Source organism: Tupaia chinensis, unplaced genomic scaffold (genome assembly GCF_000334495.1).
Source record: "Tupaia chinensis unplaced genomic scaffold, TupChi_1.0 Scaffold000022_1, whole genome shotgun sequence".
Classification (NCBI taxonomy): domain Eukaryota; kingdom Metazoa; phylum Chordata; class Mammalia; order Scandentia; family Tupaiidae; genus Tupaia; species Tupaia belangeri.
Window position 1 is genome coordinate 2,654,033 of NW_006159452.1, and position 25,601 is coordinate 2,679,633.

Sequence of the window (25,601 nt, forward strand, 5' to 3'; positions counted from 1 at the left end):
AAGAGCAGAAGTAAGCACAAAATACATAAAAACCAAATACTCTTCCTCCTCCTCCTCATTTTCTTCCTCTAGTGAGACTTCAGAGAGCAGCAGTGAGAGTGACAACGAAGAAAAGAAAGCAGAAAAGAAGACAGGGAAGAAACACAAGGGTTCGGGGAAGCACAACCGCCAATTCCGAAGAGGACAAGTCCAAGAAAAGAAAACAAGAGCATTCTGGGAGAATAGCACATGGAGCCACTCTGATTCCAACAAAAAGTCTAGAAGCCATCAACAGAGCTGGGGAAGAGAGGATCTGATAGAAATGAAGGGAGCAGCAGGAACCATACCAGGGGCAAGAGGGGTAGGAGAAGCCGAAGCAGAAGTCATGACAATTATAAGCAGAGGGAGAGGAAGAAATGGCCACAGCGAAGTCCTGGTGAAGAACGGAATACAAGAGAGAACACCAGGCACCATGGCACAGACACATACAGGGAAAACACGTGCAGAGAACACTCAGGAGATTATAAGCATGCTAAGGTGACAGAAAGAGAACTAAGCAGAAGAAGAGAGAGAATAAAAGAGACATGTGTGACAATTACCTGAGAGCTAAAATATCTCTACTTACTGAGTACCCTTAGCAAGGGCTAAATTATTTACTATTGTCCTTTTAATAAAAAAGCTCTATTTAAAAAAAATGTATAATCATCTATGTATATAAACTATGTATATAAAATATGCTATGGATTCACATGGAAGAAAGAGAAAATATTTATTACACAGGTAATTAAATAAAAACTTATGCCTTTTTTGTCCTTTTTAAAAATAAGAGATAGTCATTATATTTAAAAAGTTACTAGTAATACTGCAACTACACAACGTCTTTTCCAGCATAGACACTGAACAAATGATTGTTGAGAATTTACTGTGGGATAATTTCTAATGATCATAATATAATATAAATAAGACTTATACTGCTCTGTGATATCCTGTTTCTGGGTTAACTTTTTCAATATCCTTGTCTTTGAATTACTTGGTAGTTTGTCTTTGCCTTCAAAGGCTTCCTATTGGGCCAGCCAGCGGTGGGTGGTCAAGGTAGCTAGATCCTGCATAGCCTACTGCATAGTTTGAGTCCCAGACCTGACAGCATGAAAAATATACCGAGTATATGTACCTGTACCCTAAGTCCTGAGAATAAAATGGAGAAGGGATTGTAACATGGCTATCTTCCCAAGGGTGCTTTCTCACTCCCTGCCCTCTTCTCTCTGGTAAGCACGCTTGCATCCTACAACAACAAAGGCTTGCTGTTCAAATTCACCTGAAGAAAAAAGTTAATTTAAAAATAACATTAACCAGGGGCCAGCAGATGGCGGAGCAGGTATGTCGCTGGACTTTCACATGGCTGTGTTTAAAATTCCAGACCCAGTGACTTGAAACTCATGCTGGGCACATGTACAGGCATGCCCAAGATCCCAGGAGGAGAATGGAGAAGGGACTGCAACGTGGCCCTCTCTCCTAGAGGGTGATTTCTCACTGTCCCTCTCAGTGTCTCTGTCTCTGTCTCTCTCCAGCAAGTACACACACCCTAAGGCAAAAATCTCTAATAAATAAACAAAGAGGATTAACACTTTTTTAAAATGTCACATAATTTTCCTAATTTCTAATGCCTCTACTGTCCATGATAATAATTAGAATTTCTCTTTAAAAGTAAAAATCACTTGTTTTCCAAGTTGCTTTTCCACAAAAGAAGAGAAAGTTATTGGCAAATACAAATTACCTCTGAGTATTGATGGTCTAGCTTTATAATGTATGTGGAAGAAATTTACACTTTTATTTAAGCTGAGGTTCAACCATGGTGGACGACTTACTAAACAAACTGCAAAGGGAAGAAGGAACTATTATACATTTGAAAGACAAAGACCCGAAGGCTGTTAGACAATAGAATATCTTTATGAGTGCTGGGTAAGGAAGAATTTCTCCAAAGGCATAAAAATATCGTAAAGGAAAATAAGTAAATTTGACAAACCCTCACTTTAAAACTTTCATTCCCAAATACACACACACACACACACACACACACACACACACTTTAAATGAAATTTAAAAACAAGGCCCTGACTAGGAAAAATAATTTTAGTTTAAGCATTCATAAAATATAATACAATACTACTCATCCATAAGAAAAACATAAAGTATTGTGTTGCTGGGAAAGTCATTATTCATTTTTGCATAGAAAAACATAAACAAATACATCATGACTTTCCCAATGACCTAATAAGTGAGGAATTCAAAAAAGGGGACACATAAAGTCTGTAAATATGGGAAAATAAGAGGGCCTAGTTACCAGCAAGTTGAAAATTAGAGCGCTATAATTCTCTTTGTCACCATACTAACCAAATTAAAATTGTGAGAATCTCATTAGTGATTTTATAGAGAAATTAAAATTTTATAAGAATATGGAGAACATTTTCGATATATAATGAAATTAAAAATTCATATGAACTCTGACCAATGATTTCTTTCTCAGTAAATCCCTCATATATGCTCTTGCATGGGTGCTCCAAGGGACAATACAATCTAGTAAGTCATGGACAAACACTGGAAATACCTTGAATATCTGTCAGTAGAAGATTGATTAAGCTTAAATGGCATGTTTCTATTACAACATACTACTGAGTAATTTATAGAGAATAGACAGGGAAATATTAAACTTAAAGATAGTGGTTAGGTTGTGAGAAGGGTAAAGAAAATGTAGTTTTCTCTCTTATAACTGATTTGAAAAATTACTAAATTGAGAAAATTTATATTGAGTAAGAGACTTCACCATTATCTGTAACATTTTGTAACACTTACATTAAATGAGTCCCTTGAAGCAAAGGTAATATACATGTTAACAAGTATTGAGTCATGAAAAATTTGCATTTCGGCTTGTTTTTTATTTTTTCTAAAACTGAAAAAAAAAGTAATATTACTATTATACAAAAGTTTTATTTTGTTGTTGGTGGTGGTGGATTTTACTTATTTGTCTTACAAGAACTATTAGTATGTGTCAGCTAGGGTGCAAAATTTAAAAACATAATAAAAATTCAATGCTATGGCAGTGCAAGTCAACTCCCATTTAGAAGAATTTCTGTTATTTAATTTTTTCATTTATGTGATAATATCTGTAGCTATTTAAGTTACCTGAGAAACAAATATTTTATTTCCTTCCTACTACAGAATAAGAGAGCAATCAGGAGGCAAAAGCAAAGTAAAGTGAAGTTCTTTATGGCATATTTAGGAATCACGAAAGGCTTGATAGTGTTAAATACCCATTTCAGTGCCAAGGCAGCACACTGGGAAGTGTCAAGACAGCTGGAAAATCATGGCTTCGTGGTTCTTCTTAAAAATGTTAAGTAAGAGTGAATTGATCCCAGCAGAGTTCTCACTTCACCATAGTTGTTCCATAAGCTAAGACAGAATTTGTTTCTCACTTTTTTTTAAGAACCTGTGAAATGATCAAGTTTGTTTTCATTTAAAATTTCAATAATGCTTGAAATTACAAAAAAAAAAAGCTCATCATTTAGAAGATTTAAAAATTTTATATTTCCCTGTGAACTTTCTTATCAACCTCAAATGGTTAATGAAATTAAAACATAAACCTCTTTAAACAAAAAAAAGTTGTAAGCTTCTTTGTTACTTCTAAACTTGATTGTTAAAGCTTTATATTTATATTAAGCTTTATATTTAAATGTTACTTAAAAATTTCTCATCATCTGCTCTACATAATTTATATGAGGTAAAAAGGACTGATAATATGATGTTTAAAATAATTTCAGCATTTAGCTGTAAATATTTTTAAATGCCCTTTTACTCAAATATCTTTATATCACATTTATAGTCATTATTTATCTTAAATATCTTACACTTATGATTAACTAATAATCCTATAAACTAGTTCATTGTTTGTTTGTTTGTTTGTTTGTTTTCCAGAGGTTTTTGCTATAGAGCATGTGGGAGAGACAGAGAGACAGAAAGTGAGAAATCCCTCCCCAGAGGGGATGGCCACAGTGCAATCCCTTCTCCTCTATTCTCCTCTCAGGACCTTGGGCATGCACGCACACTTACCCAGTGTGAGTTTAAGCCACCAGGTCCAGGACTCACATCGTGGTTGACTACCTGGTAGTCCAGCAACATTGCCATCACACCAACTGCTGGTCTCCTAGTGCATAGTTTTTAATAGCAGAGATTTTTAAAAACTTAAAAATATTTGGCAAACATATATTTGGTCATCAGAAAAAGCATGATGCATTTTTGTACTTACAAAAACAGAAAAATACATCATGACTTTTCCAACAACCCAATATTAACAGTAACAATAACTGTAATAATAATAATTACTGCTTGACTTAAGTTTTTCGTATTTGAGAGGAAGTCCACCAAGTCCCACGTAATACAGTCATGTTCTTGATTAGAGTTAGCTTCTCCTTTTTTTTTTTATTTTGAGAAATATTTTTGTTATAGGGCACATGTGCTAACCAGAGAAACACAGAGAGAGATAGAAAGCAAAAAATCACCTCCCTGTGGGGAGCCAAAGAGGAGATGTGAGGAATGTGCAGGACATGATCACCAGCACCAGAATAAGACCAGGGTCTTTATCTGGACATGGCCTTGAGTGGCTGGATTATTATGAGCAGAATGTCTTGGGATTGTTTTGAACTGAATGTTCCAAAATAATGTTATAACAACCTGATAAATTCAGTAAGGACTTAAAACATTACATCACAGAAGACTCTGGAGTGTGTATAAATACTAGCAATAAAGTACATTCGGTGCTGACTAATATTGACTGGCATTCCCCCCCTTTCTATCCTGTCTTCTTGTCTTTCTTTAATCCTTGCCCCCCAATTCAGGAAGTGTTCGCCAAGGGCAGCTCTGACACCCCCCAGGGGGATGGTCATGTCACAACACCTTCTCCTTCATCCTCCTCTTGGGATTTTGGACATGCACTCACATGTGCCCGGCATGAGTTTTAAACCACCAAGTCTGTAACTCGAATAGCAGTTGACTCCATGGGAGTTCGCTATACCATCTGCTGGTCCCAGAAGCTAACATGAGTATCTGAAATTATGCACTGAAATCTTTTGGTATCTATGCAATATTTTGAGTGGGAAAGCTTTGAGAAAACAATGTGAATGAAATAAAAAGTCTCATGTAATATATAAATGGATTAGTCAAGAACATAACTGAGGAAGGAAGTAACAAACAAAAATGTAATGAAGTGGCAAAAGTTTAAGATAGATTGGGGGGAGCAGTGAAAAACTGGAAGATGGGGACAGATCTCAAGCCTATTTTAATCTGCACTTACAGGGACTTTGTGTACTGCTTTATTAACTTGTATGTGGATATTTACAAACATAAATCTTCCTGAGGTTTTCCAATGCCCAGGAAAAAGTCACCAGAGATTTGAAAGTAATTTAACTGTCCCTGTTGTCTTTAAGTAGTCCCATAATAATATGTGCTAGCTTATTGAAACTTAGGTGTTTTCCCTAGTGCTAATGAATAATTCTAGTTGGCTTTATGCATAACATACAACAGTTGTCTCATGAGTCCATAAGTGAGTTATTATCTATAAGGAATGCACAACCCAAAGCTACAAGTAAAATTTATACCCAATTTAATACAATGGTTGCATTAGCAAGTCTCTGTGTACTTGTCTCTACTATGTCAGGCTAAATAGCTAAGCTTGCTTTTAGAAATAGAAAACTTGACAAAATATTTCATAAAATGTTATACGAAGCATTATGATGCTTTAATTTCAAGAAGATATTGCACAGTTTATTTCTTTACTTGGTCCTTGAATAGACATTTTCATTGGGGCCCTTGGAAGGCAACATAGGAATGAAAGCATTTTGAAAAAATGTAGCCGTATTCTATAAAGAGCATGGTGCTAGAGTTTAATATTTGTTGTGGAATATCAGGGAACATTTGTGTCATTCTTTCAATAAATAATGTCTAATGCAGAACATTTTCTGCACTGTATTTTTTTTTTTTTTGAGAGAGATTTTTGCTGTAGGACACGTGCACTAGCTGAAGAGACAGAAACAGGAAGCGATAAATCATACTCCAGGAAGAATGGTCATGCTGCATTCCCTTCTCCTCCATTTTCCTCTTGGGGTTTTGAGTACACATGTGTAAACACACACACACACACACACACACACACACACACACACACAGAGAGTTTCAAGTCACCGGGTCCAGGACTCAAACCAGGATAAGGCATGTGGGAGTCTAGCCCCTTAATAACTATACCAACTGCTGTCCCTGTAAATTGTATTATTGAAGCTTCCTAGTTCTATACATTTGGAACAGATGGATGCTACCAACTACACACTATAATACAGAGGATCATATATGCAATGAATTGATGGAGTAAAATAATATCCTAATTTAAAATGAAAAATTATCAACATTTATAGATGACCTAATCACCAATCATCGCAAAACTCAACAGATGGTCAGCCTGATGGAAATATCTCTCAGAGTTAAAATATTAAAAAGACCAAGTTATCTAGAAAGCAAAAAATATATTATTTGCTCCTTTACACCCTCTGTAGTGGAAAATACATTAATGTTTTCAAATGCATCCAATATATGGTTTCTGGCATATACGTGTGTATGTATGTGTGTGTGTGTGTATATTTAAATGTATTTGAAAAGTGCTTGACTAACATTTTCGAAGATTTAAGCAAAAAAATTTCTTCAATTTTAGTCTAATATGTATATTAAAGTTGATATATTAATAATATCAAATTATAAAATAAGTACAAGGAGTTACAAAAATGTTTTTTTCCTATAATGACTATTTTGAAATGTTAAGAACTTTAAATAGTAATTTAAAAAAAAAAAAAAAAGTCCCTGCTTTGCTGATGACCTAAGCAGCTTTTTGTTTTGTTTTTTCTTTCTTCATGTTGTTTCTTGGTAATCTACAGTAAATTTGATTCTCCATTAATGCTTCCTTATGTTTCATTAATTTTAATATAAAACTGCCATTCTCAAGACATGTAGGTAGGAAAGCACTGATATATTTGTAATATTAAAGGAGTCAATTAATAAGCTTTACAATTAAAATGTAACGCTGATGTAACTGAATATAATTAAATCTAAAATTAACAACAACAGCACTATAACCCCTACATCTTTCTCACTGTGTCTTAATGCTTTATGTTTTAATCCTTAACAAGAATATTTATCAACATTACAGTGGGAAGAATAAATAAGACACAAAGTTTAGACTTTTTAGTTATGTCTCTATTATCTACTACTTCTCAGACACTGCAGACTAGCTAGACAGGCATTAGAGGAGTTAGAATAGAATGCTGACCAAGAGGCAGTTATTAAAGCCATCCAGATAAGTCCCCCTCTGAGGACTTAAATTCTTCCCTATAGATATTTCAGGCCAAACCATTATAGACCACCTCACAAAACACAAAAGAACAATTAGAAGCCAGTCAATCAAAGTCCAGGGCTTGCTAGAATCTATTTAAGTCTGATGGAAAACCCACCTGGGCATGATGGAAACTATGAGATAAGCCCAAAAATACAGAATGGAACCACCGAAAATTACTGGCAATTAGAGGACCAAAACTACACCCATATAACAAGTCTAAATAATACACAATCTTCGTGACTATTAACCAATACTTCCTTGTAAAAAAACCTTGTAAGTTTAAGGATTTTGCCTTATGGAGGGCTACTTATTTGCCAACTCCCCTTTAAGCTTTAAGATAGAGACACAATAGCTTCACAACAGCGCAGCTGTTACTGAGAAACTTGTTCACAAGAAACAGCTACAGCAATAACTCAATGATTAACCTAGGCAGCATGACCTAAAACAAAGGCTTTTTTCATGGTCCCACCACATTCCAAGATAATGGGGTTTTATGGCCCAAAGCTTTTAGACAAAGAGAGTCTCCTGACTCTCATATCCACTCCAGATCCTCTCCAAAATTAGGAAAAATTACCAGCCCCATCTAGCACGTGACCCCCACCACACAGGAAATGCATGCATAAGCCTCTGCTGAGAACAGGCCAAACAAAGCCCCTGTGATCCAGATAAAAACCCCTCACCTCAGTTCCTCTTTGACAAGAGCAGTGTGGAAATTCTTAGCAGTTTCTGATTTACTTTCAGAAACCACCCTGAACAGACTCCATGTGTGCGTGTTCATATTTGGGGCTGGTTTTGCTGTGGCAGATTGCAGCATGAGGACTCTGTTGTTGAGAGTGCACCCCTCTCACAGAGGAAAGAAACACATACATTTAAGAGAGAGAGAAGAAAGAGAAGTGATTGCAACCTCAAACTGGAGAGACTTGTGTAAGTCAGGCATCATTATGAAGAACATTTAAAGGTAGAAACTCAGGCCCAGCTTTGGCAATACAGGTGGTAGGATACTGTTTTGCAATGCTGGGGTCACATGGACAACCATATTTTCTATCTCAGTTACATGTACGGAGTATGTGCATGTGCATAATCCTGGCTAGCTGAAGGGCTGCAGAGGGATTGCAGGCTGATAAGACTCTGTCAAGAGTGCCAGAGATGGAGGAGAGAAATTATTATCATGATCTCACTCTCCTTTCTCCTTCAGATCTGTAGCTGGGGAACCCTGTTAATTTAGTACATACAGGCTCCCAACACAGAAAGCAGAGTGAAGAAGGTCTGAGAGTAGCTTTGGCAAGTTGAAAAGAAAATATCCATAAAAAATACAATAATCTAATTTGTACAGGTGTATAAAGTCAGCCCTTTATTCTTAGGACATTAGAAACTCCTAAAAGAATTTATGCAAAAGGATGAGGGTGATCAGATTTCTTTTTTTTTTTTTTCGAACAAGAGTCTAGCTGAACAAAATATAAAATAATGTATTAGAAGAGAAAAATCATCATATGAAAGCATGGTTCCATGTAGTAGTGAACATGGAGAGAATTGGGCAGTTGGTCAGCGTTATTTAAGAAGCATATTCACTAAAATATGGTGGAGTAAAAATATAATAAATGACTACCATATTTTTTACTTGGGAAATTCATTAAATTACTATGTACTGTATAGGAAACCATTCAGAAGGAACAGATTTAGGCAAGATAGACAATAAATTCAGTTTGGGACATATTGCCTTTAGGTGTTTGGAAGACGTTTAAAGTAGAAAATATACCAGAAGCAGTTATAGATATATATAGGTATGGCTCAGAGAGTAAAGATACGGAATGGTGACATTTCAGTATGAAAACAATAATCAGGCTATGAGATTACAATCTTATCCAAAGAAAATAAAGAGTAAGAAGAAGTTCAGGATGTTGATATGATTATCAATAAGAGTTATTAGCGCACATTGAAATCAGCATATCATGAATATGCAAAATAAGATGAGGTTGTACAAAGGAAAATACATTGTCTGTAACAATCATTCTAGTTTAATGTGACTTCACACTAAACATTAAAAACCAAGGCTAAGTAAACAATGTAAAACATTAGGAAGGCACCAAAAAGGGTTGTACTAGAGTAGAACAGTATTCTTGCCAAAAAAAAAAAAAAATTGAAAGCAAACTAACAGGTATGATTCCAAGAAGAATAAAATTATTAAATAACTTGGAGATCCTATCAATGGTCTCAAATCAATACTAAAATTATTATTTTTAGAAATAAGTTGTAGTACACTTCTACTATACCCTCAGTGTGCCAGTCCCTTTTATGCCATGGATCTAAATCATTTTTCCTAACTATCATTTTCTACTCTATAATTTTGTTGAAGAAGTATACATAGAAAATGAAAGGGAAAAAAATTAAGAACAAAAAAATTATAATCAAGTTTTAATCCTCAAAACCCAATTTAAAAAAAGAACATTGGGACCAGCAGATGGTGTAATGGTTACATTGTGGGACTCTCACATAATCGACCACAGTTTGAGTCCCAGATGGGCAGCTTAAAACTCACACTGGGTGTGTGTGGGACCAAAATCCCAAGAGGTGAATTAGAGAGAAGGGATTGCAGTGTGACCATTCCCACGTACCCCCAGGGGGGTGATTTCTGCTTTCTCTCTCTCTGCCTCTCTCTGTCTCTCTGGCTAGCACACACACCATATAGTAAAAATATTTTAAAAATCTCTATTTTAAAAAAGAGGAAGCATTAATTAGGTACATATGACAAATATATCCATAACTATATTTGTTATCTAAAATATCCTGTGTTTTAACTAAAAGTAAAATCCTCACATACGTCACTTATTCAGGATTCTGTAGCGAGGATCCATCTGTACTTGCCTGTGCAGCACCTATTCCACTTTACTAAGATACAAATACTCAGATTTTCTTGTGAAAACCAACTTGAAAAACACTATTAAAGAAAATACATACTTGAAATACATAAATGCCCTATGTAGTTAGTAATGAATATCAAAAAGGGAGAAAGTCCATCTTTTTGCAATCTACTAAAGGTAAAAGAATAATTAGAAGGACCCACTTCCATGACTGTCTGTGGACTGTGCACTGCCAGGGTTAGTGAAGGATTGCAAGATGGATGGATGAAAACTTGCTCTAAAAGCCACTGGCTGGGTAGCTTTTGGGGAAATAATACACCAAAAGCAAAAGACCATTGTTAACTCCCTAAAAATATGAAACAGGATCCTTAGGTCCAGTTGGCTGTCCTATCTAAGAACCAGCCTGCTATAGACTGGGCTTTCTACAGGGCCAACGGAGTCAAGACAGGCCTGGTAGATGACTTTGAGGAGAAGTCTAATGCCAGAGGATAAATACACTATCCAGGTGGATGCTGAAGAAAAAGGAAGATATGAAAAGTTGTGCTGAGTTTGTTTCACTTTTAAAGCTTAGGATTGAGGAAAATTAGAAACAGCTGGAGAACATGAAGAACATAATTCTATTTCATCAGATGACTATTGAGAACCTAAATGTAGTCTTCCCAGTAACTGCATTAGACAAGAAGAAGTACCCCTACTGCCCTCAATAGCCAATAGAGAATTTATAAAATTTTTAATCTGGGAGGAAGCTCTGTCTTACAAGCTCTCTACAATAAAAATAAAAATAATTACATTAAAAAATAATAAGAAAAGGGACTTACATGATTACTGAGTTCACGAACCATTCCATTCCATTGTCCATTGGCATCATCTTGGGCTCCATATTTTCCATCTTCCACAAGCCTAATTTCATATGTAAAACCAAGAATTGTAGACAATTCTCTGAGGAGATCAATGCAATAGCCCTCAAATCGATCATTCCCATAGAGAGGTTTGTCAGACTTCTTAAACAGGACATAGGGTTCTTCCTGGAAACATTGAGCATGAAGGAAGATAGCATTAGTTAATCATAAATCTAACAACAGAATTATAATTATACTATATATATATATATATATATACACATAAAATTTCACGTTAATTTAGTATAAGTCACTTTCTTTATTTTTATATTACATTTAATCACATATATCTTTACAGTGAGTAACATTTCTTTTTCCAGCACGATTACTATGCATACCAGTCAAGACAAAGACATTAGTATCCACATCGTCATCAAATAGTTTTCATTTTTTTCAGATTATTGTTTATTTTCATTATTTTTTATTTATTTAATCACTACATATCATTTGGCTTGTAAAGAGACTTTACCCAACATGAAATACTTCTTAGACCAGTTAAGTTGGGAATACTATGCATGTTAGCCTCAACAGGTAATAAACCATTTCTGTGTCCCAAAAATGTCATGGCTCTCTATTTGTTCTTGTGCTATCCTTCTCTATACTCTTTCCTACTCTCCCTCCCCACCATTCCACACTGTCTTCAGCATCCATAATTATTTTCACTGCTTTTAATCTTCTTCTGATTGTAAGGATTACAACATTAAATATGAAAAAGGGAGATATTTGAACTGTTTAGGGAATATTTGTGTTTCACAAGAGAATATTTAACTGTAATAATCCCACTATGAATATATAATAAAAATGTTATACACATATAATAATATATTGGGTTGTTGGAAAAGTAATGACACATTTTTGCATAGAAAAATTTTGCATAGAAAAATGTGTATCTCAGAAATTTCTATGACTACTGCCTTGATTCAAACCATTGTCATGACTTTTCTGAGGACCCAATACATACAGTAAATAATACATGATATATACATAGTATATATGATACATAATATCCAATCACCATGATTATATATTCCCAATTGGAATTATACCATTTAATCAATATCTGATATGCTGCTTCAGTGGGATTTAAGGATAAAATGAATAAAAATTTCATTGTCTATTTACTTAACATGTGCTTGGAATTAGAGAGAACTTTTTATATATTAACAAATTTTGTCCTAACCAGTATAAAAATTACAACTATTATATTTCATTATAAGAGAAAATAGTGGCTCACTCTAAAATGTCGGGAAAGAAAATAACACTTAAGTACTTATGCATTCATCCACCATTATTACAAGGAGAACCTACTGTGAGCCATCCCTTCTCTATATAAAAAGAAAAATCCCTGATCTATGAAGTTTAAGATATAGAGAGGGCAACAGATAAATATCAAAACAAATAGAACGCAAAACAGATGCTGAGAAGAGGCTTAAACATAAAATAGGTCAACAGGATAGAAAATAATTGTGAAGATTTGGTAAAATAAAAGAAGACCAGACAAAATTTTGTAATATAGCTAAGTCTTTTCTGAGTGGGCAAGAGAGGAGGTAGAACCAAAGCATGAGACTAGATCTAACCATTTAAAAATCTGGAACAGTATTTATGTCAAAATACTACTATTTGCTACCTCTGGACAAATATGACAAGGGAGTGTACTACAGAGAGGATGATAGGCATCAGTGTAACTGAAGTCACATCTAGCAGTTAAGAAAGTTGGATGAACAGGAGGAGAATAAAAAAAAAAGAGAGAGAGAGAGAGAGAGAGAGAAAGGCATTAAACATCATGAGGCTTTGCAATGCCTCTAAATAATTTGTATGTTGTATTGTGGGGAATGCACTGGACTCCCACGAGGTCAAGCACAGGTCTAGTCCCAAACTTGGTGGCTTGAAACTCATGACAGGTGTGTGTGTGTCTGCATGTGTGCCCAAAATCCTGAGAGGAGAATGGAGGAGAGGGGATTGTGGTGTGGCCATCCCCATGAGGGGTGGTTTCTCACTTTCTCTCTTTTTCTCTGTCTCTCTCTTTGTCTCCAGTAAGTATACATGCCCTATGTTAAAAATCTCCCTTTAAAAAAAATTAAATGTTTAACTAAGTGTAAAAAGAATCTGTGCATTAGAATATGTTGTGTGGGGCAGATGATAAATGGTATGGCAGACTGTGCTGGGAATAACCAGGATGCAATGGACTGCACTACTTACTATTAGATCATAAGCAAAGCCTCTGTTCTCATAGAAAAAGCCATTCCTAAGTTGTCATGCCAGTCCATCTAGGAATGTGATCACCTGGTTTCCCAGCCCCTAAGAACAACAGTCATGCCATGAGGGCTATCATGCCCAAGGAAGTTTTGGACATGATAATAGTGTGTTGACTTGCCACACACACATTTCAGAAGTAATAAAGATTAATTCCATCTTTCTTCTCAACTCTGGTGAACTAATTTATCCCTATAATGTTTCATGCATCCACTATCCTGACCAATTTTCTGTTATTCTGACTATCCTAAACACTGCCATTATTTCTTAATAAAGTTCAGTTCAAAGCAACAAAGGCAAAAATAAATAGAATTAAATCAAACTAAAAAGCTTCTGCACAGTAAAGAAAAACAAGCAACAAAATGAAGAGACAATCCTCAGAACCAGTGAAAATATTTTCAAACTAGATTCTGATAAGGGGTTATTTTCCAGAATACGTTAGGAACTCAAACAACTCAATAGCAAGAAAACAAATAATCTAATTAAAAACTGTCAAAAGAGATATATCTTTTTTCTTTTTCTTTTTTATTTGCTACAGGGCTTATGTGTTTGCCAGAGAAAGATGGGGTAGGGGGGTGAGAAAGCACCCCCTCTCCCATGGGGCTGGCCATGCTGCCATCCCTTCTCCTCTCAGCAAGCACGCACATCCATCTGGCATGTTATTCAATCCACTGAGACCAGTACTTGAATCATGCAGTCAGCCATGTGAGATCCAGCTGCCTTAACCATTACACAACCAGCTGGTCCCTAGACAGTGTTAAAAATGGCATACGAATGGCTGACAAGTATACAAGAAAATGATCAACATTCATGAATCATCAGGGAAATGCCAAACAAACCCAAAATGAGATATGAACTCATTCCTATGAGAATGGCTTTTTTTCCCTAGTTTGCTACAAGATATTTGCATGTCAGGGAGAGAGAGAGCACGTGCGAAAGAGAGAAAGAGCAAGCGAGTGATGAATTATCGTCTGGGGGGATGGCCACACTATAATCTCTTCTCTATTCTCTTCTCAGGATTTTGGGCACACACAACTGGCATAATCTCCTTTCTTCTATTTTTTTAAGAGAATTTTTTGCTATAGGGCGTGTGTGCTCTCCAGAGATACAGAGAGAGACAGAGAAGGAGAAAACAAGAAATCACTCCCCAGGGAGAGGGCCACACTGTAATCCTCTCTCTTCCATCTTCCTCTCAGGACTTTGGGCATGCACACACATGTGCCTGGTGTGAGTTTTGTGAGTTTCAAGCCACTAGGTCCAGACTTGAACCTCTGTCGACCATGTGGGAGTTCAGTACCACATCCACTATGCCACCTGCTGATCCCATGCTTGGCATAATTTTCAAGCCACTGGGTTTGGGTCTTGAACTACCAAGTCAGCCATGTGTGATCTCAACCTTCTTAACAACTGTGCCACCTGCTGGCCCAGGAAGGAGTTTTATCAAAAAGACAGACTTTTCTTGTGACCCAATATTAGCATTTTATTTACTTTTTGATGTATGTGATTCTCGGTTCCCCATTACAGTATAAACTCATGAGTATAAAGACATTAGAGAATATATTCATTAGCTTATCTCAGTGCCTATTAAAATGAGTGGCGACTGGGCCAGAAGATGGCCTAGTGGTTACATCACTGGACTGTCACATGGCCGACCATGGTTCAAGTCCCAGACTTGGTGGTCTGAAATTTACACCGGGCACATGTGTCACATGCCCAAGTTTTGAGGAAGAAAATGGAGGAGACAGCATTTGAGTATGACCATTCTCCCCAGGAGATGATTTCTCACTTTCCCTTTCATTGTCTCTGTCTGTCCGTCTCTTTCTCTCTCTGATGAGCACACACACCCTAAGGCAAAAAACCTCTAAATAAAAACACATGAGTGGAAACCAGTTGATGCTCAAATAAAGTATGCAAAAGGAATAAAATGTTCATCACAGAGACTTAGAATATACCAGAGATACTTTTCCTTCTCCAACCTCATCTTCTTAAATCCAAGATATCCTGTTGTCTTTCAATTTCTCAAATATCAAGCTATTTTCAGCCTCAGAGCCTTTCACATATTGTTCTATCTTTTCTCATATTTCTCTTCAGATGGCGAGCTCCCTTGCTTCTCCTATGTTCAAGTAAAATATGAAACGTTTCCTGGGCCCTCATCTAAAAATATTTCTTTGTGTTATTCTCTACCTCAGCACTTTATTTTCACACAGTACTTAATTCACTTCAATTATTTTATTCATTTGTTGGCCTACCATTTTTTTCTTTCTTGTTTTGTGTTCCTGGAATGTAATGCCCATATGAATTTACTAGAGTATTTTCCATGCCTTATACAATACCTAGCACATAGTAGGTATTCAACAAATATTAATTGAATAAACTTGATAAATTAGTATATTTTCTGATGCAATTTTTCTCATGCCTAAATGGATTTAACAATACGTTTAATGCTTTGAGAATTAACAAAATGAAGTCTGTCAAAATTTAGCTCCTTAATATAATTTCACTTTTTCAGCTTCCCCCAAATTTTTGATGGATTTTTTAAAATACACTATTTTTGAGCAATTTTATGTTCACAGCAAAACTTAGTGGAAAGTACAGAGATTTTCCTGCATACTGTACTTCCTGTTTTCTCTCCCCCGACATACATACACATGCCTAATCTCCCCCACTGTCAAGATCTGGCACCAAAGTGGTACATTTATTACAATCCATGAACATACATGGCATATCATTATCCCCCAAAGTACATAGTTTACATTGGGCACACAGAATCGTTTTATTAACCTTAATACCCTTTATGCTCTGCCTATTCATATCTGCCCCACCCCTACTAACTTCAGTCAGTCATTAATCCTTTTAATAACTCCAGAATTTTGCCTTTTCTAGAATGTCCTCTAATTGGAATCACATGTATATAGCCTTTTAAGAATAGTTTTATTCACTTGGTAATATATATTTAAGTTTCTTCTATGTCCTTTTATGGCTTGATATGTCATTTCTCTGTAGTGCTAAATAACATTAAATTGTCTCTTTTTTTAACTTTCTTTTTTTTGTTGTTGGAGAGGTTTTTGCTATAGGGTGCATGTGCTCGCCAGACAGAGAGAGACAGAGATATAGACAGCAAGAAATCACCACCCAGGGGGGATGGCCATGCCACAATCCCTTCTCCTCCATTCTCCTCTTGGGATCTTGGGCATGAATGTACACGCACTCGGCATGAGTTTTAAGCCACTGGGTCCAGGATGCGAACCGTGGTCAAGTACAGGGAGTCCAGTGACATAAAAAAAGCAGGAAGAGGTCAGAATAGTCTTTAACCCTGATTTGCCCTAATAGCAGCTAGGGACTCCTCTACAGACGGGGGGATAAGGTAAGAGTCAGGGACCCTAAGAATATAATTAGGGTATAGGCCCAGAATGGAATCACAAAATGGCAAAGTTTTAAGATGAAGTCAAACCAGCTCAGCTGGCTCAGTGATTGACTTGGGTGGCATGACCCAGACCTAAAACAAAGCCTTTTTCTCAAGGTGGTCTGGGAAGAAGATAAAATAATGGCTTTTATGGCCCAAAGTTTCAAGACAAATAATGTCCTTACCTTACCTACTGCCAAATTAGGAGAATAACTAGGCCCACTTGGGATGTGCCCACTCAACCATGAGGGGAATGCATGCAAAAATCCCACCTAGACCAAGCCCAAAGTACTTTCTGACCAAGATATTGCCCCAGCCAACCTCAGTTGTTTCTCAGCAACCCATTTTTCTGAGACCTGCTCTGCTTGGGAGCTCCACTTTTTCTTAGTCCTTAGCCCTCTTAATGAACTCTGCTTGCTATCTCTCAAAAAAAAAAAAAATGTCATCAGTTATCAGGATTTTGGGCATTCTAGTATATGTATGGTGATATTTTCTTGTTGTTTTATTTTGCTATTCCCTAATGCCACATGAAGATACATATCTTTACATTTTCCTCAATAGAGTTTGGGTGGGACTATTTTACAGCTGTCATTTAAAAGTTTGGACAGGTAAATTAATTTTCTCAGTTCCCATAACTAAGATAAGGTAAAGAACAGATAAAAAGAGACAAATCTAAGTTTTTAAAATTTCACTATACATACTTTTCCTACTATTCTATGTTGTTTCTTATACCATAAGATCACTAGGGAGAAAACCATACCTGCTGAAATTTTAAATGGAGTTATATCAAGCACATGGGAATCAGAAATTAATCTGTAAGGTTCAACGCTAGATACTTGAGATTACCTAAAGTAAAAGGACAGGTAGGATCCTGTCTTGTTTATTTATTTTTTCCTTTTGCCATGTGTGGGGATGTGTGTGGGGATGTATAATGTTTTAGACAAGGCCTCACTGAATTGCAGTCCTCCTGACTCAGCCTCCCAAGTAGCTGGGACTTCGGGTATGTGCCACAAAACCTGGCTTTTTAGAATGATCCAGAAATTAATCCCAAGACTTTCCTATGGCCTCAGTCTGCTAAGCAGCAGCCTCCAGCACATGTTATGATGGCTGGGCCGAAGATCCTGTCTAATTTATATGTATCACATGATGACAAATATTATTTATTCCTCAGGAAATACAGAGTACTGCAAATATGACAGCTGTCGTGCCCTTCCACCCAAGGGATTATTATCCCATTTTCCTCTCCACCCTTTGGTCTGCTCACCTGTTAAGTTACATAAACAATTTTCCTCTATTAAGTATCACATTTCAGAATTATTCAGGTATCTCTTTTTCTAGAGCTTCCACTAACTTTTGAATAATTTCACCAAAACATTTATCATACTAAGCAGTTAATGCTGATTTCCATATATGTCTTCTGAACTGGAATTGAGATTTATCTGGCAAGACAGATACTTAACTTTGCATCAAAAGCATCAAGCATCACCTGGCATATAACAGGCTTACAAATAAAATGACTATTAAAGAGAAATGAGTGGAAATGGATTGCTCTTGTCAACTAGGGAAAGCCAAGGAAATCTGAACTTGGAGGAAAATATTAAGAGGAACATAAGTTCCCTTAGAGAGTCTAGGTGTGGTGGTAACAAATCCTCACATTCCCACTCCTGTGCAGTAGGTCAAGGACCTGAGAAGAACGCCATATTCTTTTTCAGAGGAGAGGATAGCCTGGGAATTCTAGGTTAGTAGAATGGGAACCAAATGAAGCATGTAGGAGTAGTAGATTAACTCTCCCAACTTCATACTTTAGTTTTGCCCAGTTTATAAACTATAAATATACAGATATACTTTTTTTTTTATTTAAGGACACAAATCTTAATTTGTCAAGCTCCATTCACTAAACACCAGCAGTAACATTTTCCAAGCACTTACAATAAGCCAGGCCATGTTCTAAGTGCTTTACTGAGATTAATTTATTCATTCCTCATAACTATGTGCACTTGTTAATATTATTAGTTATGTTTTACAGATGAAGAGACTGAGAGAAAGGGTGATATGTTCCCCCCAAGGCCAACAGGTAGCCTACAACCCAGGCAGGTAGACTGTTGAACCACTAGCAACTACACTAAACTTCCTTCACTGAATGACACTTAGTAATTATTTCCACATTTCATGTAATGCATAATTGTACATAGCTCATTAGCTAACTGAATACACACTGCATGACTTTATAACTTTTTTAATAAACTGAGATTATCTATAGTGCATGGCAAATGGTGTTACTGACTGAACAATGCAATTAAGACAAACATCATAGAAGAGAATAAGAAATAAATATAAAATCCAGAAAACTCATTTTCTACATGACAAATTATCTCCTTCTAAATACTATTTTTTAACATAAAAGTATTTTAACAATTTCCTAAAATAGCACAAATTGAATCCATCAGATTTGGGTGGGGACAGATGAGTAATTTTTTTCTATTTGTTTTGTTAAATTATCATTGCCTTTAAATTTTTCTTCTATAACATTTATGGCAACACTTACTGCCCAAACTGTCTGAAGACTGATGAAAAATGAAAAATATAAGGAAAGCTAATGATTACTTAATAGCATGTGAAGCATATGAAGGCTATATGTGTGCACGGGATAAAAACAGACCAAAAAAACTTAAAAGGTATCATGCTATTTACTTCTCATTAATCCAACTAGTCCTACCAGTCATACTACATATTAATTTAATTATCTTCATCATTAAGCTAATAAAACTACTGTCATAGGCAAATAAATTTGTTGTTTCCGATGGGATTAAAAAAATCTACTTAGATACGTATTTTGAACAGGTCTGCATACCACTAAAAAAATGTGGCCTGAGTGCATCTTTTTAGAATTTATAGATTGTCACAATGTCAAATATCACTCTCCCCATGTTTAATTCTGATAAGTAGGATGCAGTATTCCAGCCATGATTCCTATCTCCAGCTACACTGTGTCACTAGATAGTTTTACATCAAGTTATGACTCTGCTTTAAACTCTCTTTTTCTGTTTCACACACCACAAGGATAAATAATAACCTCATGTAAGAAAAGAAAAATGGTACCAGAAGCAATTACTGTATCACATACTGAGTTCAATGAATAATATGATAAAACTCTCCTGGGCAACTTTACTGATTTCTCATATAGTCCTAAATCTCCACATCAGCATTTGCTAGAAGTAAAGGCACTTCATTCCACTGGCATCTGTAATGAGGATTTGTCAGCGTTTCTGCTATCAACCCCAGCTTTAAGGGACCCAATAACTCATGTATTTTTATCTGTCTTAAACAGGGAGTTGGCACAGAATAGACCCAAAATGAAGTTCTGAAAAGGTGAGTGAAATATTTTATAAGGTTGAAGGGACCAAATGTTTTATTTAAATATAATAAACAGGTTAATAATTTTAAAAAGGTATATAACTCCACCATCTGTCTGCTCTTTTCACTTTTTTTGTTTTTTGAGAGGTTATTGCTATAAGGTACATGTGCTCACCAGAAATACAGAGACAGAGAGACAGAAAGTGAGAAATCACCCCCCCAGGGGTGATGGACACGCTGTGTGATCCCTTCTCCTCCATTCTCCTCTTGAGATCTTGGGCGTGCACGCACACACACCTGGCGTGAGTTTAAGCCACTGCATCCGGGACTCGAACCGCACTCAACTACATGGTAGTCCAGTGATAGAGCCATTATGCTAACTTCTCGTCCCTGTCTGCTCTCTGCTCTTTTCTATAATGCTAAATTATCTTTTTCATGTATTAGTCTTTAGCTATCATTGTCTTACACTTTTGAAAACATGGAGATAAAATGCAAATTAATTTAAGTTTTATATATATTTATATATGTAATATTTGCTATTATAGTTATAAAATTAAACTAATTAATTAATGTATTTACTGAAACATGTACTGAACTCTTCTAAGTGTGAAGTATACAAAAGTGAATAGTATATACAAACATACCAAAAAGCAACTCAACAACACAGAAAGAATCTTGACCTGATGGAACTCTCAATCTATTGTTTAATCTCAAATTACTCTCTATTATATATTATCCTGTATTATTTACATGTCTACTTAATAATTATCAGAAATGGAATATTGCCATAGAATGCAGTTCTGAGAAATAGTACTGTACATTCGGAGCATTTTGGAGAATCTCAGAACCATATGACATGTGGCTTTCAAATCATCTTTTTGGAAAAGGATATTTGGGTAGCCTCAATTTGTTTATGAATTTATCCTTATGGCCCAAATCTTATAGATATAAAAGCATTTTGGTATTTTAATGGTGCTTAATTTTTTCTTAATGAATATAGGGCTTGCCAAAAAAATAAACTAATTTAAAAAAAATTAAACATAATAGCATTCCTGGGAACAACAGGTGATATGGTGGTTAGGGCACTAGATTCTGACATGACCAGTCATGGTTTGAGCTCTGGACCTAACAACTTTAGAACCACGCATGGTGTGTGTGCATGTGTACTGAGAATCCTGAGAGGGGAATGAAGAAGGGATTGTGATGTGGCATCTCTCCTTCGGGGTGATTTCTTATGTTCTCTCATTCTGTCTCTCTCTGTTTCTCGAGTGGGCATATAAGCCCTATGGCAAAAAAAAAAAAAAAAAAAAAAAGCATTCTGATGCCTCAAAGAAAAATGGCATAATGGTTACAATAATAATAGCATAATAGTGAAATAAGGATGCAGGGATTAAAACAAAACTGAGCACTTTATATTTTCTCATATATCCTTTATTTTACTTTCTGAGCCTTAAATCCACAGTCTGTGTATTCTATCACTGCCTTCACTCTGAAAACAGTGATTCGTAAATAATAATAGAGCAACTTAGTTTTCAGAGTGTAGAAATCAAGGTGAGTGTTAAAAAGTTGGTTGAAGTGGAAGGCTGATGGATGGGCAGCATGAAGGGTGGGGCAATGAGGCTGCTGAAGTTGGCTCCTGAGGCAGGTGAGTCAGTTCATAAAAACTGTGCTACTTATTCATAAATAAATAAATAAATATAAATAAAACAAAACAGACCTCAACCTCTAGCTCTTGGGAGCTAGAAAGAATGAAAACTACAGCTCATACTTTGAAAGGGTAGATTAAGGATAAAAGGGCATCAGTAAGAACAGCGGCAATACTAAGGAGGTAGAACAAAGGGTAAACACTCTGATCTTTCTACCTCTACCATGCTTTACTTGAATTTTCTCAAACTCTTTCTTGCTTTCTTCCCCAATTCAAGCACTGAGGTTAACATTTGAAAAGTTTCCATCACTAGCTATATAAGTCAGCACAGATTAGTCACCTGTCCTAACATCCTTTCAAACAGTTTAATATTTTTGTTTCATTTCAGGCACCTGAAGAGTCTTATGCAAGACTTTTTAATGGAAAAGATTTATCTTATTATTTGTAAAGGATGTTTTTTCTTCAATGATGAAAGTCATTCAATAAATCTCACCAGTGTTGATGAAGAAATACCAGAAATACCAGCAGAATAAAAGGAGATTTTTCCCCAAAGACAAATCCTTCTCTCATAAGTAAATTATCATCTCACTTTAATTATCTGACCATGGCTTATCCTACTGGTCTAATAAGCAACACTCTGGACATATTTATAATACTATACACACACACACACACACACACACACACACACACACACACACACACACACACACACACACACACACACACACACACACACACACACACACACACACACACACACATACATATATAGTGATCAATAATATATAATGAACTCTAGTATTAATATATGCATTTCTTTTCAATAGGCATGTTTACTGATTTAATTGGCTACCATCATTCCTATATGAACAGTGACCTATAAATAAAAGCAGCAACTACAAAGATTATCAATAAATACTCTTCTAACGGGATGCAATTGAAAGTTTTATCTGAAGTGTAGTAAGATGCATGTAGATATCTACATTTGATAACCTCTTGAAAATATAAATGTAAAATTTTGATGTATTCTCCTTTAGTCTCCTCTCAGGACTTGGGACATGCATGCACACATGCTTGGCATGATTTTCAAGGCACCAGGTTTAAGACTCAGACCTCGGTCAGCCATGTGGAAGTCAAGCAACTTAATCAACAAACCACCTGCTGCCCCTCAGAAAACTTATGCTTAAGGACCAATTAGTCAAACTTTTGGTTTTATGGGTTATAGTTACAATAGTACTCTGTCATTTTAGAGGAAAAACAGCTGTAAAAACAATGAATAAGCTAGCAAAACCTGTTAGAATTGATATTTTAGTAATTCTGAAATTTAATAAAAACAACATCCAGGGAAAACTTTATATAGAGAGAAACTGCAGAATTTTGGTTGAAGAGCTCTGTAGAATATAAGTTTACCCTGAAACTATCTTCCACTCCTTAGTTCCACAGCAATCTTGAAGATGGCATCCTGCATTCCTGGTGCAAGTCATGGATACCATAGGAATTGTTATGGGCCTTATTCTCAGTAAATTATAGTTGTGGTTTTGATGTGTACGGTGGTATCTGAAGGGACAGGTTCAAGGACTTGGCTTTCTTTTACCTACATATGAGTAACAGTTTGCCCAGCGGTGAAGATGCTTCACAGCTGGTGTTTTTCAAAAGCATCTGAAGCTAAATCAGAGGCTGCCTCCTGTGCAAGAGATAACAGCAGGGGTAAGCAATAGATTGACCAACAAGTCTAAAGTGGAAAAGGCTTGGGAAGGAATCTTGTGATATGTAAATAAGCAAAACAGCATAGCTCATTTGTAGGGAACAACAAAAAATTGGTAGAAACTCTCCCTGAGAGAGACCAATAAATAAGTCACAGATGAAATTAGGAAATACTTTGTCAGGAATGAAAACAAAAGCAGATCATATCAAAACTTATCAGATACTGTGAAAACAGCCCTTTGAAAGAAATGTATAATGTAAATGTTTACATTACAAAGGAGTTAAAATCAATCATCTAAATTTACACCTTAAAAAACAGAAAAATAAGATCAAGCTAAAGCAAAGGTAGAAAAAGAAACAGAGCAATTACCTTATTAACAGGTAAAACAGAGATCAGAAAATAAGAGAGAACTTAATGCAACCAAAGTTGGTTGTTTGAAAAGATTAATAAAATTAACAAATCTTTAATTAGACCAATTGCTAAGGTTGAGTGTTCCCCAAAAGTCAAGTGTTGGAACTTATTTGTATTGTGAAGGTACTAAGAAGAAAATTAATACCCTTATGGTGCTGAAGGGTGAAGCCTTCATGAATAATTAAGTGAATACAGTGGGGCTCCTATAATTGACTCCTATTAGGTTTGCAAAGAGTGAGGGACACACACATGAACACACTGATCTGCACTTCTGTTCTCTCATGATAGGATGCCTTGCATGGTCTCAGGACACCAGCAATTAGAAAACTTTTAACAGTTATGGTCCATGGACCTTGGACCTCCAAATTATAATATGAATAAACTTCTGTTATTTTAAATTACCCAGACTCAGGTATTTCCTGCTATTAACAATGGAACAAACCAGAACACAAGAAAAAATAAAAATAGAAGACTCAAGAAAAAGGAGTCCTCGCTACCACCCTTGTAAAAATAAGTTTTGTAGGCAAATCATGGGAATAACCGTACTTCAATAAATTCAACTGCCCAAATGAAATGGGTAAATTCTTAGAAAGATACCAATATCAAAAATAACTCAAGTAGGGAACCAGCAGTTAACATAATGGCTATGTCGCTGGACTCCCATGTAGTTGACCGCGGTTCGCGTCCCGAACCCGGTGGCTTAAAAAACTCATGCCGGGCGTGTGAGCATGCGTGCCCAAGATCCCGAGAGAAGAATGGAGAAGAAGGGATTACGGTGTGGTCATCCCCCCTGGGGGGGGGGTGATTTCTCGCTTTATCTCTGTCTCTGTCTGTCTGGCGAACACACACGCCCTATAGCAAAAACCTCTCCCCCCCAAAAAAAAGGCAAATTGGTTATTAAAATAAATAAATAAAAATAACTCAAGTAGAAATAAAAAAATCTGAATAGACACAGAGTAAATAAAGAAACCGAAGCGGTAATCCAGAACCTCCAAGTGACAAAAATCCAGAACTAAATGACTTCAATGATGCAAGGCAGGATTACAAAGAATTATATATCTTGACCAAGTGGGTTTAAATACAAAAATAGGAGAATGGTTCAACTTAGAAAACATAATATTCCACACAAAGTGTAATATTCCACACAAAGTATAAAAGAGAAAAGTTGCATGATCATTGCAATAGATATTGAAAAGTTATTCAACAAAATCCAGAAATCTTCATCAAACTGGAAATAGATAGGAACTTCCTAAACATGACAAAGGGCATATATTAAAAAATAAAACAGAACAAAACAAAACAAAAAACACACATCTAACATCCTATTAGTGGTAAGAGACTCAAAATTCTCCACCTAAAATCAAGAATAAGACAAAATGCTAGTTTTTCCCCTTCTGTAAAATTTAGTATTGTATTAAGAGTTTTTCTCAGAAAAATCAGAAAATGAAAACACATTTAAATTGGAAAGAAAGAATTAAAACCATATTTATTTGTAGATGGTATGATGTTACATGACAGTCTTCAGAAATTCATAAAAATGTGAATTATGAAAATAAACTATGCATGGATTTGCACTATTTCATATCAAAATAAACTTATACTTTAATTCCTTTCTATCCACAAACTTTTTGAAGTCTGAAGAATATACAGAAACAAAACCTG

The 25,601-nt window shown here is 35.8% G+C and overlaps 1 protein-coding gene and 1 pseudogene across 1 annotated transcript in view; one reads left to right on the forward strand and one right to left on the reverse strand.

The window, feature by feature from the left end:
* Window positions 1-582, forward strand: part of LOC106734514 (corepressor interacting with RBPJ 1-like) — a 1,606-nt pseudogene extending 1,024 nt beyond the window's left edge.
* GRIK2 (glutamate ionotropic receptor kainate type subunit 2) overlaps window positions 1-25,601 on the reverse strand; it is a 775,369-nt gene that overhangs the window by 232,226 nt on the left and 517,542 nt on the right. Inside the window, exon 11 of the mRNA XM_006140134.1 lies at window positions 11,085-11,291. Within this exon, the coding sequence (XP_006140196.1) occupies window positions 11,085-11,291 (207 nt within the window). The remainder of the gene's footprint in view (window positions 1-11,084; window positions 11,292-25,601) is intronic.